General features: G+C 37.3%; 1 protein-coding gene across 10 annotated transcripts in view; it reads right to left on the bottom strand.

Annotated features, from left to right (window-relative positions):
• CUL2 (cullin 2) overlaps nucleotides 1-19923 on the bottom strand; it is a 75241-nt gene that overhangs the window by 33080 nt on the left and 22238 nt on the right. For 9 of the 10 annotated variants that reach the window (XM_060396853.1, XM_042230464.2, XM_042230466.2 and 6 more), the window contains 7 exons: nucleotides 18817-18919; nucleotides 15614-15708; nucleotides 9577-9682; nucleotides 8828-8910; nucleotides 2190-2286; nucleotides 1983-2093; nucleotides 143-305 (listed from right to left, as the gene is read on the bottom strand). In XM_060396853.1, the coding sequence (XP_060252836.1) occupies nucleotides 143-305; nucleotides 1983-2093; nucleotides 2190-2286; nucleotides 8828-8910; nucleotides 9577-9682; nucleotides 15614-15708; nucleotides 18817-18919 (758 nt within the window). Of the gene's footprint in view, nucleotides 1-142; nucleotides 306-1982; nucleotides 2094-2189; nucleotides 2287-8827; nucleotides 8911-9576; nucleotides 9683-15613; nucleotides 15709-18816; nucleotides 18962-19923 lie in introns of all 10 variants that reach the window. The other variant, XM_060396854.1, reaches the window with a different exon arrangement.

Raw genomic sequence — 19923 nt, 5'->3', positions numbered from 1 at the left:
TTAATAATCTGTAAAAAGGCATATTGAAAAACGTATCAACATATTGCTTAAATATGTTTGAAGCCTAAGGAGGCTGGAAGATGATATAAAAAGTGGGTATATAATTTCACTCCTATTCCTATTGATGTTTGGTATCACTTACCATTTTTTTTTTCTTGTCGGATGATATTATGACATTCTGCGTGTAAGAACTGTAAGTGGTCTGCTACCATTCGTTGTTGACATTCGTGAATCACTTTAGTATATGAACTTGGATGTAAGTATTTTCGACACCGAATTTCTTCATCTTTTAATCTACCTAGAACCTTTAGAAATATATTCTTACAGTCATGAACTACTATGAGAAAACACCTGAAATATCAGTAAGTAACTTACATGGCAAATTAACAAATAAAATTATTTACATAATTCTATTCACAATTCAAAGTTCCATTCCATAAATCATTTCAAAATCTTATTTAAGCTACACTTCAGCACTGCCTTATGAAAAAGAACAAAAGTTAACTGGTCTGCATTTTTTCCCTTATTTACTGACTCCAATTGTCCTATATATACAATTCAGTGATTTCTGGTATATTATTAGCGTTTTTAAATTGTGATCAAATATGTGTAACATAAAATTTGTCATTTTAACCATCTTTAAGTATACAATCTAGTAGCATTAATTGCATTTACAATGTTGCCCAACTGTCTATTCCCAAAACTTTTTCATTACACCCAACAGAAGCTCAGAAACCATTAAGCTATAACTCCCTGTTCTCTTCTCCCCAAAACCTTTAATCTACTTTCTGCCTCTCTTTGTCTATCCTAGACATTTTGTACAAGTTAAACCATAAGATATTTGTTCTTTTATGTCTGGCTTCTTTAATTCAGCATAATGTCTTCAAAGTTAATCCATGCTGCAGCATGTGTCAGAACTTTATTGTTTTTTAAGTGTGAATAATAGTTCATTTTATGTACATACATTTTGCCTGTCTTTTCAACTCTTGAAAGGCATTTGGGTTGTTTTCAGTGTTTGCCAACAGCCTGTTTTTGAGAGTCAGATATAATGATGAGAATTTATATATCACTGATACTCTGTGTATACCTTTCAAGACTGGATCTAGAACCTTTAGTAAGAGTCTAAGATGTAAAAAGGGCTAAAAGCTAAGACCCACAGACTTTGTGTCACCTGCACTTAACGGAGGAAAATGTCCTAGATAACTTACTCAAGGTCCCAGAGCTAATCACTGACAAAGCAAAAGAGAATTAAGCAGCTCCTGGACCTGGATTTGTGGAACAGACACCAGTGTATTATATCAGTAAGTACTGGTATTTCCTGATCCATGTCCTATGGAGGCTTCACTACAGCTTTTCCACTTCAGACATTTATTAAAGGTGAACAAACTAACAAAACTCACCTGATAATAAAATGCCTGAGATTCAATACAGTGGCAGAAGAAAACTAGTTAAAATGTCTAACATATCTGATGACTGAATTTATAATCTGATTATTCTTTGACTAAGAAAATATACATAGCCGTTTTAAATATGGTTATCAATGTGCTGGTTTAATGACTAAAATTTCTCATGCAAGTTTTTCTCAGTCTCCACAAACTTAACGACCAAAAGACTAAGTATCTAGAATTATTATAACTTTACTATTTTTTTCCTGGTATTTTACAGAAAGAAAAACACTCCCAATACCTAGCTATTGTACTTAGCCTATTCTCTTAACTACTAAACATAAAATATAGCTTATTATTTTGTCAAGAATATGAAATATATTAATTTTAGATTAATCAGAATTATCAGAAAGCACTGACCACAATGAAAACTGGAACAGCACTTTTTCTCATGGAAAATGTCAAGCAAGAACAATGACTGATCAAGAAAAAGGGAACCTTTTCCACCAAAAAAAAATATTAACTAAGATAACTAATATTAAATAAGCCACACCTGATATATAATAGATGACAATAGTTAACATAATGCTTTCCTACCTTTTCCATATACTGTGAGCAGTTTGATTCTTGTAATAAATTTGAAGCTTCTTGTTTGTAATACTCTCCTGTTTCAGTCAGAAAGGGAGACTCAAAGATTTCCTGATAAAACTAAATAAATCAATTAAATCATATTTTAAAAATCAGAACAAGCAACCTTAGAAATTAAAGGTCTAATAATTTATGTTTCAAAGGAAGCTTTGTTACCTTTAAAGGGAATTTTTTCTTATACTGTTCAACATGAACAAAGGAGTTAATAACCCCGTGGATTACTTTCTGGTTTGGGTCTTCTCCACCACGATCACTAAAACAAGGTAAAACAAAAAACATCCTTGAGAATGCAAGTATCCATGGAAATATACCAAAGTATGCCAAAATACAGCTGCTTATTCTGTTGGTCTAATCACTTTATTTATGAAGTATTTTAAAGGTCAATGCACCCATGATACTTAAAATGCAATTTTTAATATTGCAGCTGAATTAATATTTATGACAGTTAATGTACCCATCAGATGTCAGTTCAATAAACAACAGAAAAGCTTAATTGTAAAATTAAAAGATACTATTTTGATACTAAGATAATTCTTCAATTTTAACAGAGTAGCTATAAACCCATCAATTCAAGATTTGCAATACCAGTGGTTAAGAATATTTGAATTTCACTCACCACAAACTCTGTTACTAGACGATTTGGTCTGAGAATCCAGTTTTTAAACCATCACAAGTATGCCTACAGTATTCTGATGGGACTCATTCCTCAAAAGTACACTCTATACAGTATTTTGCTCATTGAAATGACTAATAGCTATTGTTCTCTAAGACATCTGCTAGAGCCACTGAGTTGCTTTCATCTAAGCACAAAGGTAATTCTCTACTTAGAATTTACTGAGACATGCTTTAATATTTCTATATTCTTTTACAGCTACAAAGGGATCTAAAATCATCTCAATTATTGAGATGTGACCCAATTATGTGACTTTTGATAAGCTCCTAGTCAGTCAAGGGCACTACTGGGATGTAAGTCTTAGTCACAATAAGAAATGTAGGTGAATTTTTTATTTTTCTAATTATAGACATAGAAAAAAAAAAAAAAAAAAGGTTTGCCTAAAGCCACACAGCCTGGCTCTATACTGGAAGGTTCTGAATCCAGTAATAATGCCTAAATCAAACCATTATCCAGTCAAAGGTTTACCTTTCTATTGGTAATCTTCCACCTCACTTTTAAATATCTTTCTTTGAATGAATAATTATTTTACAAAAAAAAGCAACAGAAAAGTATACCATCATCATTTCCAGTACAATCATCTGGGTTTTACACTGGGATAGAAAGCGCTTCTAACATTTAGGAGAATCACGGCAGCAATAACCTTTGTAAGTCAGTGTCCTTCCCTGCCTCCACCTCCCTCTAAGCTTCTTTCCTTCTTCCTTTAATTATCTGGATGTTCTGAGAAAAGTTTTTTTGTGATTGAATTAATATGGCTACAGTTCTTCTGACAGTCACAAAATCTTGGTTACAAAGTCTACGTTTTGTTATCACTAATAAGGACAATAAATATATACAAAGTGACACTAGGTGAGCTCATGTCTTCTGCTCACCTTCCCTCTTGAGCCCAAATTAAATCTGGTGAAAAAATGATTTGACTTAATTTATCAATTTGGAGCGCACAGCTCTTAGCCTTTTAACTCTGTGTAGGACAAAGTGAGAAATATCTAAATCAGGTTACCTGAAGTTATTTTCATGACCAAATTCTACCGTCCCTGCTCAGCACCCAGAAAACACCCACTCCTACTCCTGCCCTTTTTGTTTCTGACCCCAAAAGGCCCAGAGAAGCAGCAATCTGGTAAGGTACTGCCTAGAAAGTATATCAATATTCCTAGCGCTTAATGACTAAGTTGTCTTCTACTGTAGGAATAACATCTGAACTCAGAAACCCTTAGGCATAATTATTCAGTCTTTAAGATCACCATATACTTTTATAACTGCACAAAACGTACAACAAAATCATTATAATTTATTTCTATTAAGTTGACAGATAATGAAAATAAACTGAAATGATACTCATAAGGTAGTACTATATAAAAGCAATGACTAAGCTGGTTATGTGAATAAGCTCTGGATTTATTTAAGAACAGTGAACCCAAGAGATGAGCCCTGAGAAAACAATATAAAGAATTATTATGTGGTTCATTATTTGATCTTGACAGAACTACGTGGAAAATGCCTACAACAACCATAATGAAATCACTCGTCTGGCAGCTTATAGGAATTGTTTATTGTAATTCTTAAGACCCAGATTTTGGAGTCAGACTGCCTAGGTTCAAGCTCTGGTTGCATTAATATGCCACCATGTGCAGGTGCTTAACCTTTCCTACTCAGAGATTTCTCCTTCTGTAAAGTGGGGATAAGAAATGCACCCACTCTCAAGAGGATATGGTAAAGATTAAGCATAATCCAAGAAAGTATACAGCACAGTGCCTAGTAAATGAGTGAAGCATCACTAAGACAGCATTTTAAGTACAGACTGAGCAAAATGGAAGCAAGAGAAGAAAGCTAAGAGACCAAAAAAAAAAAAAAAGCACTGAGTGTGATTTTAAAACCAAGGCATTTAAGAGGGCACACTAGGTTTGTGACAGTCATTGAAAGTGAGGCTGAGGGACTTCCCTGGTGTAACAGCAGTTAAGAGTCTGACTGCCAGTGCAGGGGACATGGGTATAATTACTGCTTTGGGAAGATCCCATATGCCCAAGGAGGCAACTAAGCCTGTGCGTCAGTCACAACTACTGAGCCTGTGCTCCGCAACAAGAGAAGCCACCGCAATGAGAAGCCCACACACCCCAACTAGAGAGTAGCCCCTGCTCGCCACAATAGGAGAAAGCCCTCATGCAGCAACGAAGACCCAGTGCAGCAAAAAAAAAAAAAAGGCTGAAACTCTCATAAATCCTGATTCTGCTATGTGACAATGGGCAAATTAATCTCTTGGTTGAAACCTTTGTTTGCCGCCTGTGATTATGATGAGAAGATTAAATTAAATGCAGTCTCCTGCCTCAATCCAAACCTGATAAGTGATAGGAAGGATACTTTTTAATATTCCATTGTTGGCAGTAGCCCTTGGACCTGTAGAAATTGAAAATAAGATGGAATGAAGACTAGATAGCACAGAAAAACAAAAATGCAGAAGAGAAAGGACGTCTACAAGAAGGGGGTAGAAGATGTAAAGGAGGATGGGCAAGGAGTGGCATTACTGAAAGCGGGCTAGCACAAAACCAGTGAGCTCACTGGCAGACTAGCTGCTCAGTGCGTCCCTGCAGGAGCAGTGAGCGTAGTCCAAGGAGGAAGGAAACTGCCTGCATCCAGACTCTGTGGTATCCACTCGAGGGCACCTCCAGTGGTACCGGGAAATCAAGGACTAGAAAGATTTGGTAGCATCAAGACTTGATGAGTGGTAGAGAAATGGGTTCCCATACTATGCCTTTGGAAGAACAGTTACTTTATAGAGGGCAAAATTCTAAATGCATATACTCTGTAGCTCTAAAAAGCTGCATATGTGCATAACAGAACTCAGAGTTGTACTAATGGAAAGACTGGAAACAACCTAATATACATCACTAGGAGAAGAGTTTAATAAAATGAGGTAGAACTGTACTCGATATAGAGTTTAGGAAGAAGGAGGAAGGTAAGATCTCTATGTACAAACACAGAAAAATTATCAAGATAGATAAATCAGTATGTCATAAATGATTTTTAAAAGTTAGAAAAAAGTGAAAAAATTATACACTTGAAAAAAGAAAACACAAAAATATTTTGTATCGTATTCTGTACATAGATATAAAAATTCATAGGAAAAAGTTTGAAAAGACAGTTAACCAAATGATAAACAGGGATTACCTCCATGGAGAGGAAAAGATCTGGAGCATTCAATGTTTTTCAAGAATGTATTTACATATCATTTGTGTATTTGGAACTAAGTTTTTCACTAAGTAGCTAGTGCCAGGTCTGAGGAAGAAAATGTACAAGATAAGCCTGAAACATCCTGACATACGAGATAGCAAGAAAGTTATCAAGGATGACAATGGTCATAGCAAAAAGACTAGGGCACCAACTAACCAGAGAGATGCTATTCAAACTTTAATAAAATTGAGACAATAGAGACAAATAAAATATATTTAAGTCTTTATGTTTCATCACGATATACTGGGTGGAAAAAGCTAACTGGCCACTTTCTGAAGATGACAGCAAACCAATTCATTATCCTGACAAATGGGTAAAGAAAAGGTAAAAAAGCAGTTATTTCGTCTTTCGTATATGATAACCAAATAATAGACAAGGGTAAGTATATTTTTATAAAATTTTTCAAGTTAAAAAGTGAAAATCAAACAACAGGAAGATCCCCTGGAGAAAGGAATGACAACCCACTCCAGAATTCCTGCCTAGAGAATTGCATAGCCAGAGGAGTCTGACCAGCTATAGTCCATGGAGTTGCAAAGAGTCAGGGACAACTGAGCGACTCATACACACACGTTAAATTTTATTTTTATCCACGATTATATTTTTTCTTCAATGAAATCTGTATTTTTCCTCAATGAAATCTTAACAGTTTAGAAATAGAATAAAAAGCCTATGAACATGTCAGAGAAAATACAAATCAGTCACAGCAGCCTATGTTATAAATTGCTCCTAATTCACAGGTGAACAAAGAATTTTATTTAAAGTTTTTATTTTTGCTCAAAGACTATCTGACTAGAAAGTTAACTACAGAGCTACTGGAAAAAGGAAAGCAATTCTGAATCCATTTAACATTAAAGAGTTTGTGTTTTCAATAGTATCCTTAAGTACCTAAACAATTCCTTTTACTTGCATTAAAAAACTGATCTGCTTTCTTCTCTCCAATTTCACATTCTTACACTGTAACATTTAGATCCATGAAATTACAGCATTTTATTGATTAAAATGATCAATGTTAGGCTGTTACTACACTGAAAGTCCCAGTTGGCATTCTACTATTTTACTATAAAAGACAAGTTATTGTATGAACAGAGTTACTTCCATCTTTCCTTAGTAAAGCAGACACTATGAAAATATGCTGACGCACAATCTATGACTCCATCACTTGTTTCTTTCTTCCTTATATAGAAGGAGCAACTTTACTTTTCGATTATCAATTAAATTTCGTGTGTACACATTTCCACAAAAAGCAAAAATTAAACTAAGAATTGTTTCATTGACTCTCTCAAGCAAACAAAAAAATTCTGCAATCTACAGTCTGCTTTTGAAAAAATCCTCCATTAGCCTGACAGATAACTTGACCTTAAGGCTGAGATGGCCCTCAACTTTCTGAAATCGTCAAAGAAGATTAACACATTATAAATGGTAAATCATACCAGTCTCCTAGGGTGGCGAGGATTAAATGGGATTAGCATGTAAAACTTCAATTGCTGCCTGGTACACAGTTTCCATATTTTATTATTATTACTAAGCCTTAGTACCCCTCACTAGAAAATGTAAGGTAATACCTACTTAATAAAGCAGACATAAAAAAATAAATGAGATATTAGTAAAGCATGTCAAATAATACTGTAAAGGAAATTGACTATAACAACAAAACTAAAATGAGCTGGCCTAATGTCTCTGACCATAGTCTCTATGTCTTTTCCAGAATTAGTATCCTACGGTTGTTATTCTTTTTCTTACACAGTCATGCTTTCCTTAGTTTTTTATTAAATTCACTTTTAATAAGCTAACAATCACACTGAAAAATTTACTAGGTTGGATCTAAATTGTTATAAAAGAGACACTCATTAAAAGTGCATTTAGAAAATTTTAACAATATTTCCATTGTACCTGTAAAATAGCTGAATTTTAAGAATAAAGTTGATATTTTTAGCAAAGGAAACCTAAAACCCTTGTTGCGAGTGCCCTTTTAGTCTTTCATAGTTCAGCAGAGAAAAGAGGAAGGAAGAAAACAGTTTCCCTTTGGAAACAACAGTATTATTAAAGTGTGAGTGACCATTTTTTAAAAACAAGTTATTAATTTCTATCACATACTTCCTATTTGGTATTAACAGCGTCTTATCCTTTTTGGTGAACTTTTTTTCATAATCCCTTATTTCCTATTAGGAGCCCCATAGTAAGAAAAATGCTTTCCTTTTTTTCCTCACATAAAAAAACTCCCTATTTGGGTCTTCTGAAAGCAGTTTCAGAGGGAGTGGCCATTATCATGTGGCAATTCACTGGTCTAGGGAATTCCCTTCACAGCAATTTCAGTCACCTAGGGTCTAGTAAGAATCTGCTAGGCCACACCTGAGCCAAGGACGCCCCACTCTGGACTCCACAAGAAAACTTACACTGTGCCACAATCTATTCACACAGCAGCTCAGACAAGCCATCCTCTCTGGGCCACAAGCAGAATCAACCATTCTAGAGCCTTTTTCTCATAAACTTGCCTCATGGGTTAACTGGTTGTAAAGGTAACCCAACTAACTGGAAGAATCGCTTTTCCTGAGCAGGTTATCATCATCAGGGTTTCAACTGAGAACATGTTCAAAGAACTCAGCAGCACTGTCTACAGGATCCAAGAGGTTTCGGGACTACAGAAGAAGTCATTTCCTTCGGGGACTTACTTATTTACTAAGCATATGATGTCATAGTAAAATCTTGTGGTTCCACCCCCCCCAAAACCAAAAGATTATAAAACCACTTTAAAATACTAGCTTTATTAAAAAGGAAAAAGAGGGTCATTACAGTAAAATGGGGCCTATGTGCAGTGGACAGCCAGGCCAGTGTTCAGTATTTCAAACCATTTCAATCAGCAAATCAGAATCAACTTAAGATCGATGTCAACACTCACTTTTTGATTTCTCGGAGCAACATTCGGATAAGGATGGTCTGAAGTGGTTCAACCATCAATTTCCTCCACATGTCCAATGCTAGCTGCCAGGAAAAATTGAAAATCATCAAGGCTGAATTACTCAGTGTTTGCTTTAAACATTTGTAAAAGTAAATACCCATCAGAAGAAGTATTTATAACTTTATTTCAAAATTCAAATAAAAACTGAATATACATAAGGAAAATAAATGGCTTAATTTAAAATGACACTGGCTCACATGTCAGACATTCTGAATAAGGAACAGAATTAAGGTTTTATCATTAACTGAAAATCTTACAGAAATAAATGGTTTTTATAAAACCTTAGTTAAAATAAGTTTGTTGCATCCACAGATTTCTATTTCATCTCTTCTGGGTTCTCTTTTAAGTCCATGTCCTTCACATTTTTTTTTTTAACTATAAGAGTCTCAATATTTTCTAAATACATTTTATGAGCTTCTTCATAAAGCAAAACCATTAACCTTCTGTCATTCATCCACCATTAATTTAACTATTAAAATAATACTTTTCCCACATCTTTTCTGTTCTTCTCATCTATGTGAAAGTCTTAGTAAATCATAACAGTATTTCATTTATTTAACATTTAGGATGTTTTAAATCTTGACAATTTTAAGACAGTCAACTCAGTGTTCTTAAGAAGACAGGGAATCACATTACTTCAGTATATAAAAACATGCTTATGTTTGCCAGTCTTTTAAAGGATTTCCTACCTCTCCTATTTCCATAAGTGGTTCATTCATATCTACACCACCATAACCATACTGAAGGTCCGCTTCTGTCAGTTTATTCTTTTTAATAAACTGTGTGTTGAGATACCTGGAAAACAAATGTAGTATCAAGATGCTATGTCACAATCAGTCGGAAAGAAATAACTTGGAATTTCAGAATAAAAACTTCAGAGTTATAATCAACAGAATAGTTCAGTAATATACCCCAAAGAAATTAGAAATATAATTTTTAAAAAAGATAAAAATTATCAGCCAACCTCTCTTTGCAAGGAACTAAAAGACAAAAAATAAGACCTCTAGGGTAGAAAAAAAAAATCCTATTACCACAGTCCCACTTAAAAAAACTCAAGGGTTTTGCTCCAAAAATTTCTAATACTCTTAGAGCTCAACAGCTGCTATCCAAGGTCAGACCCTCTACAAGTTAATTTGCTCATTCTCAGATTCTCCTTAAATAAGCCGAGTTCACTTTGCAAAGAATTAAACAGAAAATGCTTAAAAAGATCAAATTCAAGTAAGTTCTCTACTTTATATTTTATCACCATTAAATATCTAACTTCATTTTCGAACCAAAAACAAAATCACAATCACTAAGTAAGAAAATGGAATAGACTGTTATAGACAGGTAGAAGGAAAAATGGACAGACTTAAGATCACTGTGTCAACCAGAGGGAAACAGCTTTATTAAGAAAGACCAACTGTAATGAACTCTTAGAATCACTGAGATGAACAGAGTTCTAAGACTAAAGGAAATGTGTGCAACGGGCGCGCACTATTCAAGTACCACTTGCCACCATCCCAGATTTCACAAGACCCTTCATGCTCACCTCCTAAAACTATTTGTTGGACAGGTTCTGCCAAGGTGAAAACGGCTACTGACGATACAAGTATTTAGGCAACAACCACGAAATCTCTGTATTTAAACACACATGTTTGCTGCATCGAAATCAAAGGTCTACTCAGTGTTCACAGACAACTGAAACTGAAAGCAAAGACAACAAAAATCTCAACGGCGGGACTCCTCTGCCAATTCTAGGAAACGATGGGAAATAATACAGCACAAGGCCACAAGCGATTACACACCTTCCCTCCCACCTTCACTCACTTCAAGCTCTGGCCTCCAGGGCTTACACCGTGGAGCTTCAGTCAACATTTTAGTCCCTTCTGTCCACTGCTGACAAAGTCATTCCCCTCCAAGTACCACTGAACCTTCCCTTCCATTCTCACTATAACCCCCGTAATTTCCTGCTGGGTTTCCAACCATGCTTCCAGCCGAGGATAAGGGAACAGGAGAGAGAGGAAGCCTCAGCTCCAGAGAGAACGCCTGCCTCACCTGAAACCAGACTCTCTGGGGCAGGGAGGCACCTCTGGCCTAGGTCACTCTGGTCGTGGCTCACACACCTCTCGGGCCTGACCTGACCCCCAAGCCAAACCAGCCTTCACTCCCCACCCCCAGTGAAGTTAGTATCCGGTACACAACTGTTTCCTTTCCTTCACAGTACCTGCCACTATGTGAAGTAACCCTGTTCTTTCTTTGTCTGCACATACTCTCTAGAATGTGAGGGCTGCCAGACGGTGTCCAGAACAGTGGCAGGCAGACAGGCAGTCCTTGAAAAATACTCCTTGGAATTAACGAAATGAATAAACGGGTAACTTTCCAGCAAGCATGGATGGCAAAAGCTAACAGTAGAACCCAAGTCTGGAAAAGCATCCTGGAGCCAGATCATAAAAGTCATGAATGCCAGAAAATAAAAACAGTCACTAATATTTATGGAGTGCCTATTATGCGTCACAGACAGCTCTAAGCATTGCAGCTGGCTGAATAATAGGAGGTAGGTATTTGTGGTACCATTAAGATCCCCATTTTTTGTGTAAGGAAACTGCAGCTTAGAGAGTTTAAAGAATTCGGCAGAGGTCCATCCACTACTAAGCTGCAGAGCTGACTCAGAAAATTCACGAGGGTCCCCTCTCTCATTCAGCAAGTAATGACCAACTGCGTGCTACACACCAGGTACAACAAAGCAATGAGGACAGAAAAAAAGGAGAACAGAAATGTAGTTTCTGCCCGGTGAGCTTACCCATCCGGCAGGACCTAACAACAGGAAGAAATGTAACATTTCTGAGCAGGGGAACTTAGCTGTCATACCTGCACCATCACGTGCCTTTCTGAAAGAGCCTCTGCTCCAAACCCCTCCTTTTCTGGTCAGTGTGCCATGGCCACCAGCAATCCCACCTAGAACGTTAGCACCACCTACCTCATGCTCCATTTTATATCCTTTTCATCAGCTGGTTCTCCTGTTCTAAACTATTCATCACCTCCTCCCATTATTTTCTTTTTTCACTTCCAATGCATTTGTGGACTCTTCGTTTGGATCAAGCGCAACATTCTCATGACTGGTCTCTGTTTCCCATTTCTGGCATCTTTCATTCATCTGAAAACTCTATTTTCAGGATACCAACTTCCTACCCAGGAGCCTACAACAGCCCCCTCATTCCTATATTAAATGTAAACTTCTTAGCACTGCTGACTTGGAAGAGAAGCTGCTAGATCTGCGGAAGTCTAGATTCACTGATCACTTCCCAAGGTCTATGTGTATATTTCAGAGCCAGTACTCTGTATCAGGGGAGCTTCATACGCTGTGTTATTTCAGAGGACCAGTCACTATTCTCTTTCCCTCATGGGATAAATTTTAAACTAACTTTTATTATCTAGATCCTTCTCATTCCAGATATTCTACTCTTGACAGCTTAAGCTTGATAGAGACACTTTTAAAATAATTTATATATATAACTGAAAAAAGTAGGGTAGTTGTTCATTTTGATTCAGACATGATTCTTAACTTCTAAGTCACTGTAACACTTTATAATAGAATTTATTAGGCACACATTTGTTTTTAAATGAACATATATATACTATAAGGTCGTAAAATAGCTTCCAATAAATTCTTTAGTCTTTACTCTTTTGCACAGGTAATATCTCATTGCTCAGGTGCAACTTGTACAGTAGTACACATTTTTATAATTCATCCTGGCTCAAAGTGGTTAATAATTATCCTTTGCTTTTTTGGAGTACTAGCAGTAACCCAACAGCATTAACTAACAAGAACTAAGAGCCTAAAGGTAAATTTGAAGCCTCTAAGAAATCAGGCATTTCAGCTATCTTAAGAGAATTGCATTACAAGGACTGTTCTCATGCTAATACCTCCTAGATTTCAGGAGTCGTTAGGTCTCAAGCTAATTGCTCCAGTCCATGAGGTAGCAAAGAGTCGGACACAACTTAGTACTAAACAAATAACCTTGGGTCCCAGCAGTTCCATCAAGGGCCAGCAGGGCCTAAACAGGTATGGAGTAGCAGGAAAAGTGGGACAGAAACATTATTATTTTCCTTTAAGATCAGAATCCTTAAGTCACCTATGCTAAGGCACATCCATTTTATAAATCAACCAGAGTAAAGAAGAGGCTAGAAATTACTTTGAAATAATATTTAAAAATACTTTTGAAACAAAACTTTTTTTTTTTTCCTTTACCTTTTTTTACACAGATTTCCTTATAGACTGAGATTGCTAACAAGATAGCCTGGATAACCTGCTATCCAACAAGTATCAAACACTTTTCATCTAATTACTGCCAAATGTACTTCCATGAGATTGCATGACTCAGTCTACTGGTAAAATTAAGCAATGATGATCATCACACGAAGCCAACCACATGGAGGTCAGACAAAACCCTCCAAGTGAATCCCGTGAGCCACTGACTCTAAGCCTTTGCTAGACAGTGGAAAGGTACTAAGTGACCAAATCTGCACTTAAGGAATTTGCCAAATAGAATAAATTGGAAATCAAAAGCTGGGAAACTGGTTACACTATCATTAATATACAGGTGAGAAATGATAAAAAAAAGTCGAACTACCATACTATAATAGCAAGGCAAAGGAAATAATAAATTTAAGAGACATTTGGAGGATTTGACCAAGAGGCATCAGACAGAGAAGATGACCTCAGGTGAAGGATAACCGACTTCTGGCACATACATCTGGGTGTCCAGCACTACCATTAACTGAGATGAGCATTACTGGGGGCAGTGTATGCGTAAAAGATAATAAGTTGTAAACATCTGCAGCAGTATGATGTACCCACAGAACACCTTAGAGGTACAGGCTGTCAGGTAAGACTACTCCTCTGAAACTGAGGCTACCTGAAATAAATGTTTATTTTGATGGTAATCAATATACAGGTTGTAGTTAAAACCAGGAGTAACTGAGATCATCCTAGAAAGAATAAGGAGTGTGGCTAAGGCATGAGAAGAGAACCTACATGACTACAGTCTCTATCTAGAATGAGACTAGGCAGAATGAAGGGGTTGAATGGACTTACTCAGGCTGACCTGGGTTTAAATTCTCCCCTTGTCATTTTTCCAGCTCAGGGACCTTGAGCAAAGACATTTAACCTCTCTGACCCATAGTTTTCCTCCACTGTAAAAAATCACCTCATATGGCTTTATCTGTACGCACATATATATATGTGTGTGCATCATATATACTACAAAACTTAATAACAGTTCTTTAATAGTACTAATTTCAATAGCACCAAATTGATTTTGGTCAAGAGAGATGCAGAAGAACCAAGAGAATGCTCTCTCAGAAAACTAAGAAAGAAGAGGAAAGTAACTTGGATCTTTGCTGAAGCATCTCAGCTAATGAGGGGTCCCACGGCCCACACACAGGTGAAGCGCTTTCTCTTGTCATCTGTACAGCAGTGGCCCCAGCTTCTCAGCAGGAGCAAAAGCACACATGCACCCTCACTCTGGTCCTTAAACCGCCCTCTGGTCTCCCTCATAGCTCAGCTAAGGAATTCTCAAAGTTCTATTTATGACTAGGTAACTTTGGTGGATGAGGTAGGGAAAAAAATCAAATGGTCAGGATGTTTAATGGATGGCAGACACCATTTTATAAAAGCCAAAGCCATAGTAAGCCATGCCTTTGTTAGCCATTGCTGGTTTCTGGTTTGGTTTTATTACATTTTGCTCTTCTAAGAAGAAACAGAGCGACTGGCTATTTAGAATTAAGCTCCAGTTTCTAACATAAGCAACCTACATCTAGTAAAGTCCAACGGTGATATAAAAACAAAAGGAAACAAAAAACGCATAAAGCAAAGAAGGACAAACACGAAGAGGTGACCATACCTTGGCCCTGGTGTGGCTTCCTGCAAAGCATCATGTAAATGTGCAAGTCAGCTCGGCTTCTCAGTTTCTCCTCAGTAAGAAACTGAGGCAGCGGTTCACCTGTGGCCCAAGCCACAGAGCAGAGAGGGCACAGTTCTCACTGCAGCCATCACAAGCCACTGGGGCCAGCCATCATTCCTTTATTTATCCATGATCCTTCAATAAACAGGATTCTGCCTGTGTACCCCAGTACCTATTTCCAGCGTTGGCGTGAATGAGTCAGAGAGGACCCGGCCAGAGGGCCATGGAACATGCAGGAGGGGGCAGTTAAGGCAGGAGATCTAAGCAGGAGACCGAGGCAAGAAGTTCAGGGCAGGGAATGGGGATTAGTCACTCAGGGAAAGGAAGAAAAGCAATCCAGACAGATGGACAGAATGGTGTGAGGAATGGCAGGATGAGATGAAGCTGGGTACCTCCATGAGACATAAAATACTGAATCCTGGAGTCAATCAGGAACACGCTGGAGGGTGCTGGCTTGGATCCACTAGACGTTTCATCCAAGCTGAAGCTTCACTTTAGATCTGTCAAGATTTAATGCGTGCTACCCAGTCCCAGACAACTGAAGAAACAGAGCTAGGCCATCAAATCCAGCTTCAGTTTTCACAGACTAAGTTTCCACACATGGCCTGGCTCCCAAATAACCACATGACCCGCACTACAGACCTGTTCCCTTAGCAGAGAAAAGTCCATACATCACGAAACGCTTCAGTTCTGTGTATTTTAGTAGGTCATAAAAGCAAAAGCTCCTTCAACTACCAAATATAGGCGTCTATCAGGGGAGTGAAAGGGAAAGTGCACTTACCTGTATAAGCAGTCCATATAGTCTGCACCCTTGCTATATTCCTCCCAATACCTATGGTACATAACAAGCACTTGCTCTTCAGACTCCAGAACTCTCTAGATAAAAAAGAAAAACGCTTTTTACACACAAAGCAGTGATCATTTTCATTTGTAAGCGATGAAATTTATCAAAAACTAATGTTCTTACATAAAAGACATAATTTGAGCATTATATATTTAGAAATTACATTCTAATTTAACTACCTTCTAGCCAGGACATGGAAGCAACCTAGATGTCCATCAGCAGATGAATGGATAAGAAAGCTGTGGTTACATATACACAATGGAGTATTACTCAGCCATTAAATAGAATATATTTGAATCAGTTCTAATGAGGTGGACGAAACTGGAGCCTATTATACAGAGTGAAGTAAGCCAGAAAGAAAAACACCAATACAGTGTACTAACGCATATGTATATGGAATTTAGAAAGATGGTAACGATAACCCTGCATGCAAGACAGCAAGAGAGACCCAGATGTATAGAACAGTCTTTGGACTCTGTGGGAGAGGGAGAGGGTGGGATGATTTGGGGGAATGGCATTGAAACATGTATAATATCATAATAAGAAACGAATCACCAGTCCAGGTTCGATACAGGATCCTTGGGGCTGGTGCACTGCGATGACCCGGAGGGATGGTACAGGGAGGGGGTGGGAGGGGGGTTCAGGATGGGGAACACGTGTACGCCTGTGGCGGATTCATGTTGATATGTGGCAGAACCAATACAATATTGTAAAGTAATTAGCCTCCAATTAAAATAAATTAAAATAAAAATAATAATAATAATTTAACTACCTTCAGTAACAATGAAAGAGCTAGGAAAAAAAAATGTGAATCTTAGAGATGAAAATGAAACATCCACATTACAGAGTAAATGCTTCATTTCCTAAGATAAAAAAATAAAATGTAATGGTTTGATGCTGTTCCTTGGGCTAGAATACTAGGTCAGATTAAAACCGAATGTAATTCTATTGCCACGTATCTCTCTTTTTCCTCATGTCCATCAATTTTGATCAGATTGCTAGTTGTACGTCATCACCTCACATTTTTCACTTCTCTGAATAAGACTATGAAAATTGACAATTTTCCACATTCTCCAAGTAAGTTATTGTATATTTACTTAATAAAATAAAAATAAAAGCCTACTATTTTTTGAAAAATGAAAATCAAGCTGAATCCGAGGCCTGGTATTTAAAAAGTTAATTTTAATTGAAATTCAGTATAGCAACAAAAATTCACTGACTATGACGGACATTCCCAAAGTCACTGCTTCTTGTACCTCAACTGTCCTTCCATCAACTGTCCATGTGACCTTGGGAAAGTCCTGATCTCAATGCTCTTCTAGTAACTCTGATGAAATGCTATGCTTTTAAACTTGGGATTTAAACAATTAAAGCTCACAATGATATGAACAGCCAACAAATAGTACTTTTTTTGCCTACCATGTGGTAAGTAAATTAAAAATACCAACCACTATTAATAAGGCCACACTTCGCAGGTAGCACAGTGTGGAACAGAATCCACCTGCCAATGCAGGAGACACAGGTTCAATCCCGGGGTCAGAAAGACTCCTTAGAGTAGGAAAGGGCAACCAACTCCAGTATTCCTGTCTGGGAAATTCCATGGACAGAGGAGCCTGGCAGGCTATGGTCCATGGCATTGCAGAGACGGACAGGACTGAGAGATTGACATGGCACAGCATTAACAATGCTAGGGAATAGGGCCCCCTTAGGAACTTCTGCGGCTGGTGGGGTAAAATATAAATCCAGAAACAATTTCTTACTACAGTCGTTCCTGAGTATCAGCAGGGACTGTTTGTAGGATGCCCCATGGATACCAAAACCCACAGAGGCTCAACTCCCCTACAGTCAGGCCTCCACATCCACCAATATGGAAGACCAACTGCATTAAGTCAAAAAAATAAAAAATGTTCATGACTTAAAACCTAGGAATTCTAAGTCTAGGGACTTGCCCTATTTAGAAATAATAATAAACAAATAGATAAACCAGGCTTTGAAAAATTAGCTTTTCGTCAAAGGTTATAAGGGAAATATCACAGGATCAATTGTGCTCTACTTATAGGTTACTACCCTTTGAAAAAGGCCTCATCCTACTCATGTGCAGGGTTAGACACACTACACAGTTTATGTTACTTTATCTCTATTTTATAGATAAAAGAACTTAAAGTTCAATCCAGGTTAAGTGAGGTAGGTTAAGTGAGTTGCCCAGGGTCACAGGGCTAATAAAAGGTGATCAAAAGTTTCTAGCTCAAACAATAAATGATCTCATCCAGTTCCTGATAAGATCACTAATCTGAAATAAGTCGGAAATGCTGCCATTAGCCAAATACTGCAAATCTGTTCACTGCGTATATGCAGATCATCAAGTCTGTGATGTGTCCCTCATGTGCATGGCACACTGACCGAAACAACTGGTCACGGGGAGTTCCTGTCGTACTTCCTCATTTATCATCCTCCTTTCTAATCCTAGGATTTTCAAGACCTTACATAGGATATTGCTGCTAAGTCACTTCAGTCGTGTCCGACTCTGTGCGACCCCACAGACAGTAGCCCACCAGGCTCCCTCGTCCCAGGGATTCTCCAGGCAAGAACACTGGAGTGGGTTGCCATTTCCTTCTCCAAAGCATGAAAGTGAAAAGCATGAAAGTCTTGTCCGACTCTTCGCAACCCCACAGACTGCAGCCTACCAGGCTCCTCTGTCCATGGGATTTCCCAGGCAGGAGTACTGGAGTGGGGTGCCATTGCCTTCTCCAACATAGGATATTAAGAGGCAGCTAAAAGGTTGATTACAGAGATTCACCAAGAGGTGGGGAAGGGACAGTAAAAACAAAAACACCTGGTTCTAAAAACACCATCCGAAGAACATGTAAGGACTTGATTTCAAGTTGAACAAATCTTGATTTGAAACTCTCCTCACTTACTAGTAGCATGACCTTGAGCAACTAAACTGATTTCCCTTGGAGAACGTAACCACACATTGCTTGACTCATAGCTCTTAAATACATTTTAGAAAAATGCTATTTAGGAAACAAAACAAATAACCTTAACTTGATACAAGTTCTGCACTGGAAAACAGTGAACTAGTCAAATAACCATGTAGCCATAAACACACTTACATCATGTATACATACAGCGGTCCTTACCTTGTGCAAATGCCGTACATGATTTTCCAAAAAAATCTTAGTTTCTGTATAAAGTCTTTCTCCAAGGGGTTCAGGATAGGCCACACATAAAGCATAGATATCTCTAGTTAAATTGTTAAGGTTTTCATATTCACTGGAAACATTACTTTAAAACAAATGAGATTTAACTCAAGTTAGAACTCAAGTTAAAAAATGAAAAATCTTTATTTCACTCTTATAGTTTAGGATTATATAGATACATACAGAATGAAGGACACTGACCCAACATGTGACAGGGCAGGACCACATAAGATAAGTCACACACCCCAAAAAATGCTTTGTAAAAAATTAAGTACTAACATACGGTGCTGCACAATTTTCAGAGGAGGGTGGGGGGCTTTTTTTTTCAGTTTCAAAATATGAAAGGTTTATCACCACTAAAATTTCTACCTAATATCTGAGTATCAGAAGTCAATTCCTGGGCAAAATAACAGGAAAAGGAAAAAGAGAAAAACTGGTCGTAGAACAATTAGGAACACAGTTCTTTATTTTTCAAAATAAAATTTTAAAACTGAGATTCCAAGTTTGCTGTTTGCACAGACATTTTTTTATTTCAGGGGAGGAGCAGAAAACTCAAGATCAGGTGAAGAGTAATTGGATCATCTTAAACAGATCAAACAATAAACATTTTAGAAATATCAATAACTGAAGGGACTTTTCAAGGAAACTAGCTATCTCAAAGCCATTTACAAATCAACAAGTAACTATATATTCTGTAGAATAAGAACACATTTAATTATTCCATTTTCTTTAACTTATGCTCATTTTCTCTTGTCATCTTCTATGACCAACTTCTTCTCTTTTTACTCATTATTTTAGTTAAAATAGCCTTAAAAGTACCTAAGTACTTGCCTAGCCCAACCTCATTCATGCACAAGTAACTTTTAACACTTTTTAAAGTTTTTAGTAAGATTCCAATCAGAAACAGTTCATGATATTCCACACACACACACAGAACTTAAGAGAGACTAGTTCAATAATAAGCTCTTTTAAGGCAAAATCCATTATAAATTATCATCTAGATACAATGGAAAGTACAAGAAATCAGATGTTAGAAATCTTGCATAA

This window comes from Ovis aries, chromosome 13 (assembly GCF_016772045.2).
Source record: "Ovis aries strain OAR_USU_Benz2616 breed Rambouillet chromosome 13, ARS-UI_Ramb_v3.0, whole genome shotgun sequence".
In the NCBI taxonomy this organism is placed as follows: Eukaryota; Metazoa; Chordata; class Mammalia; order Artiodactyla; family Bovidae; genus Ovis; species Ovis aries.
The sequence above is the reverse complement of the archived record's forward strand: the minus strand, read 5'-3'. Positions and strand labels throughout refer to the sequence as shown.